The 18255-nt window shown below is 34.6% G+C and overlaps 4 protein-coding genes across 9 annotated transcripts; 1 reads left to right on the plus strand and 3 right to left on the minus strand.

Annotated features, from left to right (window-relative positions):
* Positions 1 to 6: 6 nt before the first annotated feature.
* Positions 7 to 3986, minus strand: LOC115243217 (UDP-N-acetylhexosamine pyrophosphorylase-like). 2 transcript variants are annotated; one of them, XM_029820015.1, is made up of 4 exons: positions 3848 to 3986; positions 1502 to 2469; positions 984 to 1380; positions 7 to 881 (listed from the first exon to the last, which is right to left on the minus strand). In XM_029820015.1, the coding sequence occupies exons 2-4, from the start codon at positions 1978 to 1980 to the stop codon at positions 342 to 344; spliced, it is 1416 nt and encodes a 471-aa protein (XP_029675875.1). In that variant the 5' UTR covers positions 1981 to 2469; positions 3848 to 3986; the 3' UTR covers positions 7 to 341. The 2 variants fall into 2 exon arrangements, with proteins under 2 accessions (XP_029675875.1, XP_029675874.1); XM_029820014.1 differs by lacking the exon at positions 3848 to 3986 and adding an exon at positions 2550 to 2775.
* LOC115243218 (ADP-ribosylation factor 6) lies at positions 3883 to 8421 on the plus strand. 4 transcript variants are annotated; one of them, XM_029820018.1, is made up of 5 exons: positions 3883 to 4045; positions 5593 to 5709; positions 5864 to 5967; positions 6091 to 6289; positions 6432 to 8421. In XM_029820018.1, the coding sequence occupies exons 2-5, from the start codon at positions 5628 to 5630 to the stop codon at positions 6572 to 6574; spliced, it is 528 nt and encodes a 175-aa protein (XP_029675878.1). In that variant the 5' UTR covers positions 3883 to 4045; positions 5593 to 5627; the 3' UTR covers positions 6575 to 8421. The 4 variants fall into 4 exon arrangements, with proteins under 4 accessions (XP_029675878.1, XP_029675876.1, XP_029675879.1 ...); XM_029820016.1 differs by having other exon boundaries at positions 3891 to 4045; positions 5598 to 5709; XM_029820019.1 differs by lacking the exon at positions 3883 to 4045 and adding an exon at positions 4627 to 5007.
* A 1160-nt stretch (positions 8422 to 9581) lies between these two features.
* Positions 9582 to 15324, minus strand: LOC115243216 (syndetin). 2 transcript variants are annotated; one of them, XM_029820012.1, is made up of 9 exons: positions 15145 to 15324; positions 14203 to 14718; positions 13396 to 14078; positions 12938 to 13310; positions 12551 to 12841; positions 11992 to 12465; positions 11802 to 11923; positions 11509 to 11698; positions 9582 to 11421 (listed from the first exon to the last, which is right to left on the minus strand). In XM_029820012.1, the coding sequence occupies exons 1-9, from the start codon at positions 15202 to 15204 to the stop codon at positions 11311 to 11313; spliced, it is 2820 nt and encodes a 939-aa protein (XP_029675872.1). In that variant the 5' UTR covers positions 15205 to 15324; the 3' UTR covers positions 9582 to 11310. The 2 variants fall into 2 exon arrangements, with proteins under 2 accessions (XP_029675872.1, XP_029675873.1); XM_029820013.1 differs by having other exon boundaries at positions 15068 to 15205.
* LOC115243224 (ribosome maturation protein SBDS-like) lies at positions 15278 to 16784 on the minus strand. Its single transcript, XM_029820032.1, has 4 exons — positions 16466 to 16784; positions 15903 to 16045; positions 15702 to 15785; positions 15278 to 15306 (listed from the first exon to the last, which is right to left on the minus strand). The coding sequence occupies exons 1-4, from the start codon at positions 16594 to 16596 to the stop codon at positions 15278 to 15280; spliced, it is 387 nt and encodes a 128-aa protein (XP_029675892.1). The 5' UTR covers positions 16597 to 16784.
* Positions 16785 to 18255: the final 1471 nt, after the last annotated feature.

Raw genomic sequence — 18255 nt, forward strand, 5'->3', positions numbered from 1 at the left:
ATATTTATATCACTTACAATATATTGCGAAATTATCACCGAATTATATATACTTGAATTTATATCAGCCGAAAATTCGATGCACAGTTATTAATATCATGCTTATTTATATGCCTATTTCTTTTATCCAGATAGTAACCAGTTCCATCATCGTAAACATGATTAATTTTGAAAGCTTGTAAGTTGTATATAAATCTCAAAACCAATGTTATAAAATATAATTATTATAGATGATATTACTTACACTTAATCTTATTTCATCACAGAGGAATGTAAATGTCAATTGTTTCCAAGATATCTCGTTACCATAGGTCGGCGGAATCTTTTTCATTCATATTTTTATTATTCGAGAACTTGCGGTCCTGCGAAAGATTGATTATTCGCGATTTGATGCAGATTCTCTCCCGCGTATGAAAGTAAAGGAGAGATCTCGACGCTGTCGCCAACGTCTTTCGCGCCTGCGTCCAATAACCATTTTTTATGTAGATTGAACAGATCGGTGCGAGCAGTGCTCGAGCAATCTTGACCGGCAGAATTTGAATTCTTCAACGGGCTGAATTCTTCCTCGCGAGTTCCCTGCCAAACCGCGAAATTCTTCGCGAAAGGAAACACGTCAAACACAAATTTCTCTATTTTGATACCATTCGGAATTTTCGGAGTGATTCTTTCCCCCTCATCGTTGACGTACGGAATTTTCTTCTTCGCCACGTGTAGAATCAAATCTTTCTCGTGAAAGTATACAATGTCTTTTAGAAAATCAATCGTGAAGTAGTGATTGCATATGTTGGCGGCGTTGTATACCAGTTGTCCATTGTCGTGACGGAGTTCCGCGGTTTCCTTCGTGATCTCGCTGTATTCTACTACTTGATAATGATCCTCCACCTACATTAATCAAGATAAAAATTTTACATTACACAAAGTATTTGTACGAGATATAAATTTAATTTGTAACACACAAAAAAAAATATATAAAAGTATACATGCCTTGCAAACTACGCCAACCGCTTCGGAGGAGGAAGATTTTTCAATAACTTTAACTCCGCAGTCCGTTTCGGAGAGCAAGCAATATCCTATAAATATAGGATCCGCTACTTTCACCAAGATGTTGTCCACGGAATGCGCGTGAATACTCCGGATACGACGCTGGATCATGTCGTCCAATATTTTATGATTCTTCAATGCGCGATACAATCCTCCGTTACCATCGGGTGCTTTGGAAATCCGATGCTTGGCATCCAAAATAATTTTCCCGTCAAAGGTAAAACATGGCAGCATGCCTTGCTTAAAGGCTCTGACATTTTTTTCTTTTAAACCAAAATAGTCATGTTGTTTGAGATATGCGACAGTGTCATCATGAGTAGCGTCGCTAGTAAGAATGTACCTGAAAAAGAAAAAATAAATAAATAAAATTTAATTGATATCTTTGTCCACCTCCTTTTCCTTACGATACATTATACTTATATACTTCTTCTCAACTAACAAAGATATTTTTTCTTACGTACCAAGTTATCTCTCCACGTTTTCCACAACGTTGTTCTGCCATATTTTGCAAACGAAGTATCCTTTCCGCCTGCAACTGGAAGAGAGTTTTACGAGATGGCAAATCGACATCGTACATTCCCTTGGGATAGGTCACTCCTAGACGCGTGCCTTGGCCACCTGCCATCAATAATACAGCAACACGGCTCTCAGCGACTTCTATCAAACCAAGTTCCTCGTACCTCTCCAATTCTTCCTTCGTCGAGGTCTTAACAGAAGCGATCTTTGTCTCGTCGATCGGTTGTACCTTGTCATCCAGCGTACCTTGACCGATGCGCTGGGAGGATTCCACAGCTTTCTTAAAGTACGCAACAGTCTCTTGCAGATCCAACTCTTCTATATCATTCTCCAATTGGTTTCTATCCTCGTCCGTCAGCTCCTCCCAAAATTTGAGCAGATGTTCCTGATCATACTCGCTCAGTTTCTTCTTTAGACCTTCCATACTCGTTGACAGACTGCGTTTGACACTTGCGCGAGGACGGAGTTGTATACAATATATCACCTTATCGCGTGCAGCGTTTATCGTCTCGCGTGTAATCCGTAAATAAATTCCTCGATACAGCGGTGTGCGTCAACGACGCGAGAGCGAGCGGAGGAAAAGAACGATCGGACGATAGGGAGAGACCAGTAACGGTCCAGCAACAGGTATTCATCGGGCTCGATCGGCCTGTCTCGCAGGTATAGGCCTGTCTCGTGGCGGCGACGTTCACCTTCACTTTCACGATTCCACGTAGCCCGATTCGATTTCTCTTATCGGCCCCTCCCGCTCGGCCGGACTGCACGTATAATTCTCCTTTTCTTCGCCGCCGTCCCGCACGACGAGCTGTCGCCGGCCATAGCTGTCGACGCTGAGAAAAGTCATCTCTTCCACGGCGGATAACCTGCTACGCATTCAGCGGGTCCTTCGTCCTTTATCCCGTCGATGATCGAGCTGAACAAAAGACATGACTCGTAAAGCGATGTTGATAAGGAACTTTTGTGGAATTCGCGCGATAACCCGTCATAAAATACCTATGTAAACTGAAGATCTTCTGCCCTACTTCCGGCCCGGCACGCCGGCGAGCGCGAAAGGTGAAAGGTCGCGGCGAGAGAGCGAATGACCTTCACTCGAGAGCAACGTTCGCATGTATAACTGCACGGACAAGAATTTTCGAGCGATTTTATTTACGTATTCGTCGACTTATTAGCGGCGACATTCCAGATTTCGGAGAAACTGGTATTTTACCGGTTTTCTCTCTCTCTCTCTCTCTCTCTCCTCGGGATGTTTATGATGCAGCTTATTTGAACATGCGTTTCTATCGCGATCATGATTTTGATTTCGACTTTGTATATTTGATTTGAGTTGATTCGCGAATTAATGTACGCGAAGATTTGTATGTAATTTGAAAAATATATATTTCTTTATTCGAATCACATACAAGAAAAAACAACAACAAAAGAACCGATATTTCTGTGAAAAATGATGTATAATAAATTTGTCGTATATTAATTAATTATTTGGATGTTTAAGTATCAAATGTAGCAATAATGATAATGGGTCACTCCGTTTATCTCTCTTTCTCTCCGTCTCTCTCTTCTTTTTCTTTACACATTACTTTCTATATTTGAAATAATTAAGAATATTTTCGACTTTAAACTATGAATGTGAAAAATTCGCTGCATTTAACTAATAACACACACGCACACACACAAGCAAGAGTTTAAATAATTTTCTTATATCTTATTCATATTATGTTTTTATACTCTATATTTTTAAATAATCTTATATTCTCATACTCGGTTATATATCGGTCTTAATCTTTGCAAGAGGAAATGACTGATAAGTCTATTACTGTCACTATTATGATGTATACGTTGCAAGATAACATGAGCATTAAGTTTTATCAAATAAAAATTATAATACATATACTTGTTCAAACATTGTTGAGATGCTTCTTTAAACATTTATGGAAAAAGAAGATTCTTTTGATAACATTATATTGACAACCAATTTGTTAGTCTTTAGAAAATTGCCTTTTTTACTTTTTTATTTCGCTTGTTTCTGTTTTTTTATATAAATCTTGCATCTTAATTAAAGCAAACAGATGTGAAAGAGATTTCAAACTGCATTTTCTACAATTTTTTTTCTTTCTCTCTTCAAAGATTAAAAAATATATATAAGAAAAAAAAATATATTCAAAATTAAATATGCGGTTGAAATGAAGAGACCTGCAATACCTAACGATAATTTCGCGGATGCGATATTTAGTGATCGTAGGCGAAGAGCGATGGCGCTGATCGCGCCGCGCTGCACGCGCCCCGTGACTTACGAAGGAAGAGACTTGACGACGACGACGATGATGCCGTCGTCGCGACGATGAAATAACACGCTTCCACGAGAGCGCGACGATGCCCAGGCGATACCTCTCCCTCACCGACGACGGCGTAGAGCTATGTTCAGTGTTGTGATGTGTCCGCGCAGTACCGTCAGCAGTAAAGTACTCGCTCTGCTCCGTAGATGTTTCTCGGTGAGTTGTCCCGCGTGCCTCTCCCCGCAATCCCCGCCCGGCAGACGGCGATCGAGCCGATTGGGTCGATTGTCAACGGACGACGACGGGGCGCCTCCCGTCGTCGCGGAAGATTCGTTCCTTCGTTCCGTTACGGAAAAGTTCATTTCAGCGGCTAATGTCAGCGAATTGTAGCGATAAAGGCTTTATCCCTCTCGGGTCGCCCACACGCGAACACGCCTTTTCTCCCGTTTCGCAAGAATTCGCGCGGCACGACATGTGCACCTTTCTTTTGCACTATCTACACCTCGATCCGTTTTTCTCTTTCTAATACGCGTCCGTTGGAAGTTATGTTTCAGCCGCACTTTTATTACACTTCTCGCATATATTTTCAAATTGGTTTGTCTTCGTGTTTTAATTGCACTTCTTACGTTTTCCGTTTCTTTCGAAATTGTACATATTCCCAATTTTATTTCAAATGTCAAAAGTGCAATTGACAGATTAAATAGATTAAGGTAAGCGAGAGAGACAGTTTTTTAAATTTAAATATAAGCGTTGTGAAATGAGTAAGAGAACATCGAGTCGATTACTCTTGTCTATTTGAGTTACCGAAAAGATTTCTGATGTAATGTATATACTTCGTTTTTCCACTGGCACGATCCTCTTAATATTCAGATCCCGGGAGGAGAAAGCGCGGAGAGTGCGACTGAAACGATTCGCGGAGATTTATTTTGAAAGCGGAGAGTGTAGGTAAAAACATACGAACATAGCGCGCGCCGAGGACTACACCCTGTACATACATACACAACAACACGTCGGCGGCGGCGCCGGTGGCGGCGGCGACCGATAATGTTCGCGGATAGGTTAAGGGAAGTGGTTGACCGCCGCATCGTTCTCTGTTTATCCGCGTTAACCAAGTCGTCCGCAGCACCTGACCCGGTCGCGATGAGAAATTCGTAGCGGAGGGTTAAGAGATAACCGAGGTAATCGTCAATCGATGCCACACGGCGATAAGAACGGAGATAAGGCGTGGGATTTAAACGCAGACTTTAAATGGATACACGTTGTGTGTGTGGGTGTGGGTGTGCGATTGTGTTTCATTTCCGCCAAGCTTCGTTGACACGATTACGAAGAGCTGTTTTTTCCCTGTTTTTTTTTTTTTTCTTCCCACGACAAACCAGTCATCGCCGGCTTTACGCGATTGGAATCTGAACGAAATTTGTAGCATATAATAAATCGTTGATATTAAACGAGAATCGTGATAATAATGCATTAAAAATACATATACTTGCTAGTACATATACATACATATGCACACATATATATCTTTATTATTATCTCATCCCGATTTTAAAAAATATTGCATTGTGCGAGTAATGAGTGATGCATGCTTGACGTATAACTTATTGAAACGCAATCTTTAAAACGCACATCTATTTATAGTAATTAACAAAAACATATACTCTATACCTTATGTCTGAGACATTTGTGACAGAATGGCGACATTGCTAGCAGCCAAGCTTGACAGATTGAGATTTATTAAAATAAAAGCCGTGCATTTTCTGAAGTACAGGTGCCGGGTGCCTAGAACGCAGCTGGCAAAATGGGCAAGTTGTTGTCAAAAATCTTTGGCAACAAGGAGATGCGTATTCTTATGTTAGGACTGGATGCTGCAGGAAAAACAAGTATCCTTTTACAACATTCAGAGCTCTTATGTAATTTAAGTAATATACTGTTATAAGAGTTATAAGTGACAATTACAGTTTGTCATGTATATTATATAATTCACTTTATAATGTCTTTCTTATATAAGTCTGTTTCCTTAATTAAAATATACAGCAATATTGTATAAACTTAAACTAGGACAGTCTGTGACAACTATACCAACTGTAGGATTCAATGTAGAAACAGTTACCTATAAGAATGTTAAATTTAATGTATGGGTAAGTCTCAATTTCTTGCTCGTCCTTCATGAGAATGTATGAAGATTAGTAAATTAATTAAAAAATTATTTTTAATCGGTCATTTGTTCTTTTAGTCAAATGAAATGTATTCTTTGTGTTTAGGATGTGGGTGGCCAAGATAAAATACGTCCGTTATGGCGTCATTATTACACAGGGACGCAAGGACTTATTTTTGTAGTAGATTGTGCGGATCGGGATAGAATTGACGAAGCCCGCCAAGAACTCCATCGAATCATAAATGATAGGGAAATGCGTGATGCGATTATCTTAATTTTCGCTAATAAACAAGATCTTCCTGATGGTAAGTAATATTACAGATCCACAATCATATAAATAAGATATCTATATTTTTCACTAGCACATAAAATATATCGTATACGCTATAGATACTTTTGTATAATTTAGCACAATATATAAACTTTTATCTGTACTTGTTCATTTAGCAATGAAACCGCACGAAATACAAGAGAAACTGGGATTAACTAGGATACGAGATAGAAATTGGTACGTTCAGCCATCTTGTGCCACAACGGGAGACGGGCTTTATGAAGGCCTTACGTGGTTAACCAGTAATCATAAATTATGAGCAAATATTTATTTTTCACAAATTAGCTATATATATATATATGGAGAATACACGTTTGCTTTGTATTTTTATTTTAATTTGTCATGTGGAGGCTCTGTCAAGACAAACAACTGACAATGATAGGTTTGACGAGGTCTTTTTCACGAGCAAAGCTATTGTATGTGCAAAAGCGATAAAGAGAAACAATATAAAGACAACTATTAATGGTGTGTTCCAATAATATCGATACTAGGTGAATAGTAATTTATTGTAAACTGAGGTACCAAGGGACGTGACCTTTATTACTAGCTATTTATCCCAATCCTGGAAATAATTATACTGAATAGGATTACATGACACGGGTTTAACATCGCTCTGTATATGTAACATATTTACACAAGTGTTTCACATGCGACACGTAAGTTGTACAAGATAAAAAACAAAAAATTACAAGAAAAAAATCTAGTTATGATATTAAGAGGTTCACGGATTCACAAGGATTAGTATACTGTATAACTTACCTTTGCGGGATCTTATCTAATATCTATGTAATTGTTATTTGAGGGGAGTTGAGTTTCTCAAATGAAGAGCACCTCAGATTTTTAACAGATCACAAGTAGATTTTTGACTTTGCAATATCTTGTTGTCAAAATGCTATCTAACATGTATTATATAATATTCATACATATAATCCATGAATATAATACATGAGTAAATTTGCAGCACTTATATTGAGATTTTATATAGTGCAGTGAGATTATTCCATTAGTAAACATCTGTTGCTATTTGTACTTTTGTGCCGAAAAAATGCTCGTAATTTATTACTTTTTGGTGACATAAGTCTTCCAACTTGATAAATAACATTTTAATTCTTATATTTTTTTCTTTCCGTTTATATCAATCATGCTGGATATAGACGATTTTTTTTTAATGATATTTTATTTGAAAAATGCAAAGATGTGTCTAACGTATCACTGGCGTTCTTATTAACGCACAAGCCGCAGAATATAAGAAACAGTGCAACATGGAGTTATCGGTTTACTGATATTGTGAGCTCAAAAACCAAAAACAAAAAAAAAGAAAAAATGTTACAAAAAAAGCGTAACAATATTGAATCTGCCAATATTTTTTACTATTTAAGTGAGTATCGGATAATAAAGCATATTATAGTATTAGGTCGCAACAATCAGACCATTAAACGGCATTTTACGAATGAGTTAAGTGTTTCTGTGACTGTTTCATTTCTCATAGCATAATCTATAGCATAAGATTAGTAAGAATATACTTCAGATTCGTATTTGATTCATAGAAGTTTACAAGTGTTCAAAGTGTTGGTATAATTATTAAATCAAATTAAGTTTCAATAATAGTGATGAGACATTATAAATTGACATCTTGTTTACACATTCCACGATACATTAGCGAATTAGACTGTTATAGAGAAACGTTTTAATTATATAAATAATCATGGATTTCTTTTCTTGATCAGAGACATAAGCATTTGCATAAAACTTTTTCAGCATCTGTACCATTAATATTAAGTATCTCACTTGAAAAGGATAGGCGCGAAGTTGAAGACATTACCTGTGTAAAAATCATAATCAGGCGAAAGTACTGTTTTCCAGAATGTATTAGCTATATTAATTAGCACTCTATGGCCATGTATTTGTACAATCTCATCTCTCATCTCTGCATTTTTTCACAATATTTCAAATAGCAATGTCATTACGTATTGTGTACTAACTATATAAAAAAATATATATCTATATTCTTTTAAACGCAAGTATGATAAATTGTTACGTTTTACCATTGGCTTTTTAACAGGAGCCGCTTTCTCATTATTAAAAAATGTAATGTTATGATATTAATTGACGAAGTTTTTTGTATATAAATATGTTTGATATATTCCAAGTTGATGTCGAGCGTTTTATGTGGTTTTTTTTCCATGTATCCACATTATAAAAAAAAGGAGTTTTATGAGAACTAAAAAAATCTATTACCTTTCAATGTTGACAAAAAAGAAACGATACACAGAAAAAGATTCGTTTTTCAAATTAATTAAGTTAGAGAAAAAAAAAGAAAAGAAAGGGAAAAGAGAAAGTAAGTGCTATAAATAAATAAATAAATATATATATATATATATATATATATATATATATATATATATACGTATGTATATATATATGTTTGTTAAAAACGAACGAACGATTTTACTTCATAACATCAACAATAAATCAGAAATTGTTTACGAATTATAGAGAATATTTTGCCTCATTAATATCAGTTCAAAGACTGATCATAGCAAGAATTGTACATTAGAGAAAAATTTATGTATGACTAATTCATAAGAATAATTACTATATAATTTTGTTACGATTTTAAATTCATGTTTCTTGATTTCTCAGAGATAAAATAGCGAAAAGAATGATAAAAATAATATTACAAAATCGGATTCTATAAAAGTATATAATCTTCAATCTCAGTTTAGCAAATAGTTTTGTTACAATATTATATTTACATAGGAAAAGAGTTCATAAGCATTTAAAATACAGATGTGTGGCTTCTCTACAAAATTTTTCAACTATTTAATATTATCAATGTCATGTAGAGATCCTAAAATATATTGCCATCGGAAAATACGCTGGAGATCTTTACTCGAGATACAAAAAAAAAACACAATACACTTCTCTTTTATATATATGTACCCGTTTAGTTAAAATATATCCAGAGATTTGCCATTTATATAAAATTAACTACATTTGATAACTATATCTTATCAGGGGCCACAAAGAAATTAGGCTTGTTAAAAAAAAATGCTTCGAAATATAAGAAATATTATTATATAACGTGAATCGACACTATATTACACATATATGGGTCGACGCTATCAGCCAGAGAATTCCTTATGCACCAATCATGAGAATATTTCTAAAAAACGAATTATTCGCTTTTTAGAAAAAAGGAAGGCTCAGCAATAAAGGAATTAATGTTGCTCGGTTATTTTGCATATTTACTATTTATACCTACCATTTAAATAAAGTTTATAGTGTGTACAGTATACATTATATTGTTAATTACATTTTGCCTCTTGAATGTTATATCACAAAACTATTTACACACACACATACACATATACGTACAATTATAAAATTGATCACTTATAAAACAAAATTCAATTAATATACTCTCTTTAGGAATTTTCATTAAATTATCCATACTTTTAAAGATATATATGCATAAAAAAGAACAGATCGTATCCACAGAGAATATCAGGGGCATTAAGATGATTTTGATTAACATAAGAGAATTTGCTGGTGCACCAGAAACTTTTTGGTTTATGATGTATGTATAAGAAATATATAATAAATGCAATATAAATATAATAGCAATTTTTATGAAATCGAGAATCGACGAAGCCAGAAAGTATATGTACTTGTATACTTCATCTGTATAATAAAAATTGCTTTAAATTATATGCATTTTTTGGTGTATATACACACACACACACACACAGGTAGCGAAAGTAGTCAGTTTGATGTCAAATTACATCAAAATGATTACTTTTGCTCTATCTGGGTGTGTATATATATACACACACACACACATATATATATATATACTATGCATTAAGAACACATATTTGTTACTTATGATAATATATAATTCGTAGATATATATACAAAGAGAAGATACTAAAAATATTTTATTGTTTTTTTGATATTTTATAGTATCCTCAAAGTTTGCATAAAAAGAGAGATTGAATCAATCAAATAAATAATTATTAAAGCCTATTTAGTGGAAAGTCATGGTTTTATTACATTCAACAGCCAATATGATTATTTGTGAGTAGAATGAGATATCAATCACATTATCTTCACATTTCATCAAATTCTTCACTTTAGCTTCGAGAATATAAAATATATATTATTAATTAAAAAGAAATTTATAAGATATATAAGATATATACAAGATATGTAAAAAAGAAAAGAAAATGTTACATTATACATTTAATATGTACTCTGCCTTCTTATAAAAATATTGCGAGCTATATAAAATCGAGAATTCTTAAAATCGATGAATATAAAAAAATGTTATCGAGAGATGTAATACTTTCACATAAGAAAAACTGAAATCTTTTCTCTAAAAATGATAACATACAGATCATAAGTAAAAACGTTTTGAGTGTAAGATCAAGTAGTAATATTAAGTTCTTAGTTGTCACGCGATTGCACGTTAATATTCTAGTTTAATTATAAACTAGATTCATATGAGATTCTCGTATAATCTTCGCGTGTTTTCGTATTCGAGACATATTTAATATATTAAAAATAAGCTGAAGTTTTACCATGCACGCATGTTTTAATATTAATTCTCACATGGCTTAATTATATCTAGACTCTAAAATACTATATATATATATGTGTTAAAATATTTATCATATATACATTAGAGTTAATCATTAGTATATTGTAAAAGTCTTTCTTAGAACTGCGAGAGATTCACATATATACATAATACTTCATAAATATATTAAAATATGGCTTGTGTTTGGTTCGTGATCGCGACTCAAAGATCTTAATTCGATGCAATAGTTTAAACACGAGAATATCCGACCATTTTTCATAACATATTTAAAAAATTCGTTTTACTGTACAATTAACAACGAGCGATTATCGTTTCTCTCCCATTTGATAAATATTTTAAATACTACCTATTTCGATATAATCTTGGACAGATTTGTAATAAATAGTTGGATGCTATCTACTGGATCGTTGCTCTTCCGCAAGCGCTATCAATCGCTGTCGAGTTTTTTTATTATTTTGACAAGTCGCCGAAATTAATCCGACTAAATGTTTAACTGAATATTCCTGCAAAACAATTATACAATAATACATAAAAGAGAAAAAATTATTCACGTTAGCATCGCGCATTTATAGTATTACGAATTTCAATACCTTATGTTCCTTAATCCATTCTTCGAAACTATTCTCAGGAAGGTAATACGCTTTAATATACAATTCAACGTACTCCCTGTGCGGCATAGGTCGCAATGATGTCATTTTCTCAAATTTTGACTTTAGCTGCGTGAAATCAAGTTGCATTAGGGCTCTACCGCCATTTGAACACTTTTTAGCATTGGAAAACCTAAAGTGGCAATATTACATTTTCATCAATAGGAATGGATTTTACAATATTACAATATTATATGCAAGTGTGGTTGAAAATACAGTAACAGAAATTCTCCTACCCTTCCACTAAGGTATGTGTGATTAAGTGAGCCACATTTTCCCATACCGCATTACATACATCTACATTTAAAGGAATATACGTTCCGATAACGTTGAGTCTTTCATTCAAGGTACATATTTCCTAAAAAAAAAAAATAATTTTTAATATCACAGTTAATGTTTTTTTGCTTAACAAATATTGATACATACTTGGATTAGTGCATCAATATAATTACTATGTTGAGACATGACATCCGTTACTTCCCAATTGACTTTGTTCATTAAATTTAAGATGTTTGCAACATCAAATGCTTGCGATGCTACCGCCATATAAACTGGCTTTCTCAGATCTGTGGTAGATGCTATTGTTTGCATATAAAACTGATGTAAAAATCCTCTTTGAGGACTATTGACAATGAGATGCTCCAAATACGGCCTCAGGCCTTCGTATTGTTGTCCTAAAAATATTAGAGACTCGACAGCTACGATACGTTCCGTCAATCCGTGAAGTTTCTCGGGCTGCGACAAATTCACGATGGACGAAAGCTGTGGTTGTCTTACTTTATCGCAATTTCCATTACTATTTTCTTCTATTGCATCGTTCTCAGAAATAATCAAACTCTCTCTGATTCGTGTTAAGGATAATTTTAATTTTGGACTGTATAAAGAATCACTGTTGATTTGCTGAAAGAGAGACATATTTTCAAATCACACTGTTTAAAGTTATGCAAGTAATTAGCATAGTTGAAAATTATAAACATAAACTTACAAGATCCGATGTGAAGAATAAATGTACTGTATAAAAGCATAACTCGAAAAACTGTATCATACTTTGTATGACAGTGACCGCGATAGATCGTAAAAGTCTCGACATCTGTAGATACTTGCCGCACACTCTCAGTATGCTTAATGTCGTGTTTGTGACCATTGGTCCAGACTGTTTAAGTTTGCATTTCCTTTTATTAACTCTTACATGATCCGATTCATCGACGTATTCATGCTTCAGCTCATCCGGAATATCATCATCGGACTCATCCGAAAAATACGCAGGTAGATTAACCTAAATGAGAAAAAAAAAGATATGCGGACAATCTATAGTATAGATTATTTTAAAAAGAGAGTATTAAGACATGGTATATATAAAGGACTTTCATACATCATCATTTACTAAAATATCTTCATCCATAGTATCATCCAATCCTATCGTGAATGGTGACGAGCCACCCTCCAAATATTTCTGCAAGTCGATTCCTGAGGAATTGTCACTGTCACTTAAATTCGAGCTATCTAAACTGTTCCACGTTTTGCAATTATTGAGCGAAGGTTTCAAACTACGAAACTCCAATAATTGGGTGGCCATAAAATTAGATTTCACAGGGCACAATTCCCAACCATCATTTTCCAAAAATATTCTTAATTCATCCAAACGAGATGCATGGTAATGAGAAAAGTAAGACAAGGACTGTTTTCTTATAGACTCCTGCAAATTCTCCGATTTGAAACAGAGTTCTTCCCCAATCTCCATCAATCTGCAATTAACACAGGTATTTTGAAAATTTTTTACTTATTGGTAAATGATAAAATTTTATTGTTATCTATTAAGTTTTTACCTACCTATTTACTATACCCAATACCTGAACAAACTGTTCAAATTTGATGTCTGTTAAATCAGCATTTGTCAGATATACAGATATTTTCATTTCCACATCGTGCCATACTCGAACCATACTATTCTCTAATTTCTGCTTGACATATTGTTTGCTGAAAGTTTCCTCTAAATTCTTAATGTCAGATTTATATTCTGGTTTATCTTCTTGCGCATTATGCCAATTCACAACTAGATAATATGAACTTAGTATTGTCCATAATGATTTGCACAACTCTGTGAGGCAAATTATATATTTGTCGCGAGGCACATCCTGACACAATTGTTTATATTGTCTTTTCACGTCGCCTCCCGCGTAAGAGTGAACAACAGCAAACGCGGTGTTATGAATGACAACACTAAAATGCATGTGCAATTGATCTATAGCAGACTGTGTCTTTCCTAATAATGTGTATGCTTCTTGGATAGAGGAATATACAGCGACATCGAATTTAGTACACATTTCAAAGAGCGTACTGTCTAAGGCCCTTTCTGCTTGCTCCAAGATATCTTGCAACTTTCCACTCAATGCATTGATACAGTGGAAATGTTTGTATGTCTGAGCAGCACTTTGACATTCCAAAAGAAGAGATATGGCTCCAGGAAAATTGCCTTCATTTAGAAGTTCCTGTAGACGATCCCCTGTGCGTTGCTAAAAACATAATAATCAAATTTAAGCAAAAAGATTTTTTTGATTTCATTCATTGCGTGATATTAGAATTTATAATTTGACAGAGATCATGTTTTTAAAGTATAAAAAATTTTAATTAACCTACCAGCGTTTTTATAGTGTTCAGATTATTTAATAGTTCTTTGACTACTTGTCGTCTCTGATAATTAGCTAATATGCCTAAACTTGCTGTTGTAAATTGCATTTTGGCTAATTGCAGATCTGTTCTTCCCTTTCTACATATTTCTAGGACATTTTTCAATTGTTCCTGCAGTTGCAGAATTTTATCAAATTCTGCTTTACAAGCACTCTGCTTATCTAAAATAAGCTGTAATACTTTCTTGGAGACAACTTGATGTTGTTGCTTGAGTTTCTTACAACATTTCTCAATTTCCTTGGAATGTAATATTGTTGGCAATTTTTCTAATTCGTAGCGCGATGAATCAAAACTGCCATTAGTATTAAAATAAACATCTTCGATAGACTCTAATATATCTTGATCGGGTACAGATTCACTCTCCGTTGACTGATCAGCCTCGGAACAAAGATCTTCACATTTTTGCAAATCAGGCGGATTAAGCAAATCAGGATTCAAGCCCATAATTGGCACTTTAGTTGTATTCTAAAAAAAGTGACGAATTAATATACATTATGTTATTTCAGCAATAAAAAAATCATTTTTAAGTTGAATTTTATTTTCTCTTTAATGTTTTATCTTCTAATAATTATGAATGCATAATACTAATACAAATTTATTGAAACTGATCAAACATTTTTTTAAATGTATGTACAATCGAATTATATGTATGTTGTATATATATTATGACATAGCCCAGTTTCGAAATATCATGTGTCTCAGAATTATCACTTTATTGGTAATATTTCCTTTAAAAAAAAATCACAAAGCAAAAGAAGCGGCACATGACATTATTCGACAGCGAAACGTCAAAGTCAAATTCGATCGTACATACATTGCGTCACGTAACCTAATCCAACTGCTGAAAAATATAGCGAAGTACGCCATGATATTTGTAAACAAACGGCTTGCCTGTTTATTAACGAGGCCGAAGAATTTAAACTTTAAATCTTCCATGATCTCAGATTGCATTACGATCGTCAAACCAGACCATGAAGGAAGAGTAAGGAGAGTTATCTCGATAAGGTAGAGAGAAAAAAGTTGATTACGAAAAACGTTTTGTATGTGGCCAGGCTGCCGAATGGAATAACCATAGACATAGTATATCTAGACCGAGTGTTGAGGAGTGGGAGCCGAGGTGCACGTAGAAAAGGATATACTCTGTTTCGTGCCCTTAATGCCCAACCAGCCATAAAAGAAAGAAGAAGAAGAATTAGTCGCCCATACACCATTGTTTCTTATGGGTTTGTAGAATATAAGCAAAACTCCTCTAAGAGAGGAGGGAGTCCAAAAAAAGGTCCAGACAAAGGACATACGCAGCACGCAAAAACACGTCCGAACCCGACACGTTGTCAGTCGGAACTTAATCGCGCGAAATGATATATATACTATGTCTATGGGAATAACCATAGACATAGTATATCTAGACCGAGCGTTTGCCTTTATTTAAGGAGTGGGGGTAAAGATACACGTAGAAAAGGACATATTGGCATTCCGATTAGGTTTAACGGAAAAATGTATTTCCTCTCTCATGGCATTCTCGATCATGGAAACTGGATATGGGTGTTTAGTTTCTGGATTTATACATTTGCTAGCAACTGTTGTGGCAATATCTTTGAACATGGAATCTAAAGCTGAATGCCTTTCTTTATCAGAAACTTGGAGCTCACCTTTGGCAAGAATCTGTTGGCATATTTCAGTCTGATTGTCAATGCCAAAAGCTTTTATGAGATCTTCCTTCTTTGCCACCTGACCCTTTGATACATTAGTGAATATTGTATGCGTTTGCAGTACTTCATCAATATCTTTTTCTCTAAAATATATTTCAGAAAGAAATAATAAACAATGCATATCACATTTATTTCTGCATGATAAAAAAGATCTTAGATAATAAAAGATACTCTGGTTAGAGCTGGTAAAAGCAGCTGGTTAGAGATAAGTGATGTGCTATGACTTATTTGAATAGATATTGACTTAATAGACATTAATGGAAAGATATCAGAATGTAAACTAATATAACAGATAAAAAACAGAGAAGATAATGAAATAAGATAGTCTCGCAGATAAAATTGTTAAGATTATAAGTAACACGTGATAATATAAATCTTATGACAATGTGTATTCTTATGTGTACATGTGAGAAGAGAAATTATATAAATGACGTTACATATGTATAGATAGATAGAAATATCTTTATCAGCCGCAATCTATTTATTGATACACAAAGACTTACAATTTATTTCTCCAGGATATTACTTTATTCTTGTAACAGGCAATTTCAAATCGCTTGCCACCTTTCTTCATGCGAACGACAGCAACGTTCGTCAGTCTTATTTGATTCGTCGGTGTAAATATTATCGACATTTTTGCAGTAAATTCTGAAAAATCAACCTGGCATAGCCAACGTATCGGCTATTTCGAACTGTCTAATTGATAATATTCTTGTTTATTTCTATTTAAACTTTGAGATGTTGCAAACACCGTTGCATCAAATTACGCGATGAGTGATTGAGAGACACATGATGAATCTTCGTATGTGGGTTGGCTCCGACCATAGACATAGTATATCTAGACCGAGCGTTTGCCTTTATTTAAGGAGTGGGGGTAAAGATGCACGTAGAAAAGGACATACTCTGTTTCGTGCCCCTTGCGTTCTCTCTCGCTCGCACGTAGCATGACGAAAGAGAGCGCTATGCTATGTGCGAGCGAGAAAGAACGCAAGGGGCACGAAACAGAGTATGTCCTTTTCTACGTGGGCATCGGCCCCCACTCCTCAACACTCGGTCTAGATATACTATGTCTATGGGAATAACTCAGACCATTTCGTCGCCATCTTAAATATTCGTATATATATATAGTGTTAAGGCCGTATTACGATTTGACCAATCAGAGCAAAGCAGCTTGCCGGTTGATTGGTCAATCCGCAACTATCAACCTTAACCCCAACCGCAACCGAGCTCGCAACTCGCAACCCGTAGTGTAAAGGTGCCTTTACATGAGTATGTTTCCATCGAGGGCTCGAATCGGGTCAGAGTCGAGTCAGAGTCTTAACATAAATTAACGGCATAAATTAACAGTTACGGCCTGCATAAATCAGCCTTTAGTTGCAGTTGTGACGTCCCGTCATTTTTCAAAACCATATTTCAACTAATAATTAAGTACCGCATCTATTTCTGCATTATGCCTATGGAATATAGAACAATTATTTAATCATTTGCCCTTATTTTCATTATTAATCAATTTTACTAATTGCTTATTGTTCTAGTAATATGTGGTTATTTAACTGAGAAATTAATTTTAAGAAGAGGCCCGCGATTGAGCTTTAATATAATCAGCAATACTAGCACTTTATCTTTAAGAATACAAAGAATAGGATTAAAATAAATAAAATAAGGAATATGCGCACCACTCTTTATGGAATCGTAAAATGCGCGCAATAATAATTTGTTAAAACATTTTTCTTACATTCCTTGCTAATAATTATCAACTTTCAATATTATACAAAATTTAATTATAACAATAATTTGATAACTTCATGTTGCCCTATAAAAAATAGAGAGCTATCCTTTTCTCACTAACTGAGGTATAGTAAGAAAAGCGCATTATCGAGACGTAACACAGTGTTGCCAACAGAAGGAAATTGTGCTGTGAACATCGTGTTGTGGTTATACGAATACTTATATATTTTTTACAATAATGAATAATTTCTGCATATTACTTTGATACTGTGAAATTAACATTATCGCTCTCGGATCCATAATATTATTTTGTTATAAAAATTTAACCTTAATATGTCAGGATACTGACAGTTGTAGCTGTACTTTGTACAATTGGTATCATCTAATCTTATCGCAACCCTAGTGTAACTCTGCTCAACTCTGATCCGGTGGAAACAGGCAAGCCAACCCAACTCTGACCCTACTCTGACCCAACTTTGATCCGATTCGAACCCTCGGTGGAAACATACTCAGCGATAGGTCTCATACCGATAGTGCGATGTTTTCGCGCATTGTACTCTCCAAC

Source organism: Formica exsecta, unplaced genomic scaffold (genome assembly GCF_003651465.1).
Source record: "Formica exsecta isolate Colony F162 unplaced genomic scaffold, ASM365146v1 scaffold7, whole genome shotgun sequence".
Classification (NCBI taxonomy): domain Eukaryota; kingdom Metazoa; phylum Arthropoda; class Insecta; order Hymenoptera; family Formicidae; genus Formica; species Formica exsecta.